This window comes from Ciconia boyciana, chromosome 4 (genome assembly GCF_034638445.1).
Source record: "Ciconia boyciana chromosome 4, ASM3463844v1, whole genome shotgun sequence".
In the NCBI taxonomy this organism is placed as follows: domain Eukaryota; kingdom Metazoa; phylum Chordata; class Aves; order Ciconiiformes; family Ciconiidae; genus Ciconia; species Ciconia boyciana.
In genome coordinates, this window is record NC_132937.1 from 36,204,893 (window position 1) to 36,209,160 (window position 4,268).

The 4,268-nt window shown below is 61.2% G+C and overlaps 1 protein-coding gene across 1 annotated transcript; it reads right to left on the bottom strand.

Moving 5' to 3' along the window:
• Positions 1–719: 719 nt before the first annotated feature.
• Positions 720–2,181, bottom strand: CCNO (cyclin O). The gene is made up of 3 exons (XM_072859820.1): positions 1,930–2,181; positions 1,659–1,844; positions 720–1,481 (listed from the first exon to the last, which is right to left on the bottom strand). Exons 1-3 carry the CDS (start codon positions 2,179–2,181, stop codon positions 996–998), a joined length of 924 nt encoding a protein of 307 aa, XP_072715921.1. The 3' UTR covers positions 720–995.
• Between the last annotated feature and the right edge of the window lie 2,087 nt (positions 2,182–4,268).

Consider the following 4,268-nt stretch of genomic DNA (forward strand, 5'->3'; position numbering starts at 1 on the left):
CGCGTGGGCGTCAGCTTGCGGGCTGGGCCGGTTTTTACAGGGACGTTCGTTACATGTGCAATGGGCTGGGCCGGTTTTTACAGGGACGTTCGTTAAGTGCCGTCAGCCCTGACAGCGCAAGGTGCGGCGGGAAAAGAAACCGGCCCGCGGCCCCTTGCCTTCGCTGAGCCCCGCAGCCGGAGAGGGTTCCCCCGCTGCCAGCCGAGCCCCGCCGAAACCACCGAGGGGGCTGGCGGAGCACAGACTGAGCCTCTGCCTCCTGCCGTGGGCTCGTAGGCTCTTCCTGCCGCGGCAGTTCGGAGGAGTTATGCTCAAAGGCAATAAAATTAATAAAGTATTTTACAGCATAATGACTGTTTTCTTCCCTGGAATGCTTCCCATGCTAGAGTGCCAACTTGGTTAGGAGTATGCACCTGGATTCCAGGCCCGCTGGAAAAAGAATAACCAGCTGTTTTATTATTTAACGTTTTGTTTTCCCACACCGAGGTCAGTGCATCTAGCTTGCTTTCTCCCGAGCCACGACCAAGCCAGCGCGTGTCAGCTTGAAATGGGGAACGGCACCATCGGGCGTAATTATTTTGTGGGGGCTGGAGTTAACTGTCGGGGTGAGCTCGTTCTGTGCCAATGTGCTTCCTCTCCCAGCTGCCTACACACACCGCCAGCAAATAAACGAGTTCAGGTGACAAGTAGAAAAGGCTTTATTCAACGTTCATGTGGTCCTTCCGCCGCCATCTCTGTGGACCACCCTCCGAATAAATAATACAGCGCTTGAGATTCTGCATACTATTTACATGCCGGATTTAACAAAACAGCGAAGGGCCAGTGCAACTGACACACAGTAACACCATGTGCAAAAGGAGGTCTAGCTTCCAGAACGCCAGCGACGCCAACGCGTGGCTGACCGGGCTCGGCACCAACGCCGCAGACGACGACCAGCACGGAGCCAGCTCAGCTGCAGGCCGGGCAAGCACCGCGCTGGCCAGCGGCACGGGCCGTCAGCGGCCGCCCCGCAGCCAGGGGCACTTCTGGGCCACCTCCGGGGGCAGGAGGAGCGGCAGGGACCGCCCGTTCAGAGACACCAGGAGCTGCAGCTGGTCCATGCAGTCCCGCAGCAGCCCCTCCGGGTAGCCGCTGACCCGCAGGTCCAGCGGGCTGCGGTGGCGCAGCAGCCGGTCCGCCAGCCCCAGGCTGCCGGCGGCCAGCAGGGAGGGAGCGTACTTGGTGAAGGCGTAGTCGGCCAGGCTGAGCTCCGCTACCCCCCCCGCCAGGCTCCGGGCGTCGGCCGCCTCCCACGCGTCGGCCCCCCGCGCCTCCAGCCGCACCTGGCTGAAGTGCTCCAGGAAGAAGCTGACGGTGGGCGCCGCCAGGTCGAAGCCCAGGCGGTGCAGGACGATGCGCTCCAGGTTGCGGAGCTGCTGGCGGGTGAAGGCGCCGCAGCAGAGGGCGAGGAGCTCCTTCACGCTGGGGGGGTGCACCTCCACCTGCGAGGGGCGACAGGGGCTGGGGTGCTGCAGCCGGGGGAGCAGCGCAGGGGGAAGGGGTGCGGAGCCCGGCCCGGCTTGGGCTGGGCTGGCGCCGGAACCGGAGCCGCCCCGGGCGGCCGAGGAGGGCTGCAGAGAGGCCGGCGGCGGGGCTGCCGGGCTCCGGGGCCGCCCTACCTGCTTGCAGGCGATGAGCAGCGCCGTCACCCCCAGGAGCTGGAAGCAGTCGGCGGCCACGGGGGTGGTGGCGAGGAAGCGGTCGAGGATGTTGACGGCCAGGCAGAGCGCCTCGAAGGAGAGGCCGAAGTGCCGGTGCACGGGGATGAGCCAGCTGACCAGCTTGCAGCGCGCCTCCGCCGTCACCTGCGGCACCGGCAGCGGGGCTCAGCCGGGGCCGGCCCCGGGCTTACCCCCGCCCGCCCCCCGCCGCCGTCCCCGCTGCCCCCACCTGCGGCTGCCGGGCGAGCGGCTCCCGCGGCTGGAAGCGGCTCTCCAGCCCCTTGCGGGAGCGGTACCAGCTCTCCCCGTAGTCGCGGAAAGCCTGCAGCTCCTGCGGGCTCTCCCCCACCGCCGCCGCCGCCCCCGTCCCCGCCGCCGGGCGCCGCCGCCGGGCCGGGCGCCGCGGGCAGCGGCCGGGGGAGCCGGCGGGGCCCTGCCGCTGCGGGGTGCCGCCGCGCCGCCCGCTCGCCGCCGTCACCATGGCGGGGGCGGCCGTGCCGGCTCCGCTGCCGGCCGCGGCGGCGGCTATTTGGGCGGCGGGGCGGCCCGGGGGCCATCACCGCCCGCCTCCCCGGGCACCCCCCGTCCCGCCCCACCCCGCCCCGCCCGCCGCGGGTAGGCCGGCCGGGCACTGCTGGGAGCGTCGTCTCCAAAACAAAATCCGCAACCGGGCCAAAAAGGAACCGGGTTACCAAAACATCTGGGTCTTCTCTAACGCCTTCCGCCGGGTGAGACGGCTGTGGTGGAGTCGCCGTAGGCCTGCGGTCTCCAGAGAACCGCGCCGAGCACGGTGCCCGTTCGCTGGAAGAGCACGGAGAGCAAACGGGGCGGAAGCGCCATGTCGGTGTTGGGACCGGCGCTGCTGAACGTCTTTGTCGGCAACACGGACAGCGGGATCGAGGGCACCCTCAGCAAGTGTGCTGACGCCACCGAGCTGTGTGGTGCGGTCGGCACCGGGGGAGGGACGGGATGCCGTCCAGAGGGACCCTGACAGGCTTGAGAGGTGGGCCTGTGTCAGCCTCAGGAGGCTCAACAAGGACGAGTGCAAGGTCCTGCACCTGGGTCGGGGCAATCCCAAGCACAAATACAGGCTGGGGGATGAAGGAATTGTGAGCAGCCCCGAGAAGGACTTGGGGGTACTGGTGGATGAAAGGCTGGATACAAGCCAGCAATGTGTGCTCGCAGCCCAGAAAGCCAACCGTATCCTGGGCTACATCAAAAGAAGCATGGCCAGCAGGTCGAGGGAGGTGGTTCTGCCCCTCTCCTCCGCTCTGGTGAGACCCCACCTGGAGTACTGCGTCCAGCTCTGGAGCCCTCAGCACAGGAAAGACATGGACCTGTTGGAGCGGGTCCAGAGGAGGGCCACAAAAATGATCAGGGGGCTGGAGTACCTCTCCTATGAGGAAAGGCTGAGAGTTGCGGTTGTTCAGCCTGGAGAAGAGAAGGCTGCGGGGAGACCTTATAGCAGTCTTCCAGTACCTGAAGGGAGCCTGCAAGAAAGCTGGAGAGGGACTTTGTACAAGGGCATGTAGTCATAGCACAAGAAATAATGGCTTTAAACTGAAAGAGGGTAGATTTAGATTAGATATAACTAAGAAATTTTTTATGATGAGGGTGGTGAAACACTGGAACAGGTTTCCCAGAGAGGTGGTAGATGCCCCATCCCTGGACACATTCAAGGTCAGGTTGGATGGGGCTCTGAGCAACCTGATCTAGTGGAAAGTGTCCCTGGTCACTGCAGGGGGGTTGGACTAGATGGCCTTTAAAGGTCCCTTCCAACCCAAACCGTTCTGTGATTCTATGAGAACCAGTCATAGCAGAGCCTGAACCAAGCCAGCTGAAGTTGCTGCATCTTCCATTTTGCCACTAGTAAAATAAACATTTCTCCAGCTCCTAGCATTTTAACTCAGAACTCAGTGAGCTTTAACAGCTACAGGTTGCTCTGCATAGGTAATACTTTCATTTGAGGTCACTGGGAAATACAGCATAAATACACCAGGGGAGATCCACGAATGCTGGAGTTCTCTGGGCAGTTTGGGTCTCAGTGCCACTTCCATCCATGGACTATTTATGTAACAGAGCACTATTTTAAACAGCCAAATGGAGGGAAATCAAAATGTTCCTGCACTGCGACCACTGGTTTACAGAAGCAGAGTTGAGGCCAGACATGACTATTTTATCAGATATGATTTGGTTATATGATTCATTGATCAAGTCTGCTATACATGAGGAAAGACTTGTAGAAGGAAAAAGAAAACCTCTCCTAGGTCGAGCAATGGGGAAGATGTCAATGGGAAGAGAGAGCTGCAGCAGTCTACAACCCCAGCAGCAAAAGAGAGGAGGAGGTGGGAATTCCGCAGCATGAATAGCAGGAGCAGGAAATCCTCTCCAAGGAGAGGATACAGAGACCAGGACATGCTGCCTTTTAAAAAAAGTATACCCTAAAGAGCCCTGTTGTGACTACAGTGAGAAAGATCCAATCAATACTGGTCTTGTGTCTGGCAGATGCTTTGAGAAAAGTAACACAAAGGCATTAGCAGAAGTATTTATTAAACATAGGGAACAAAA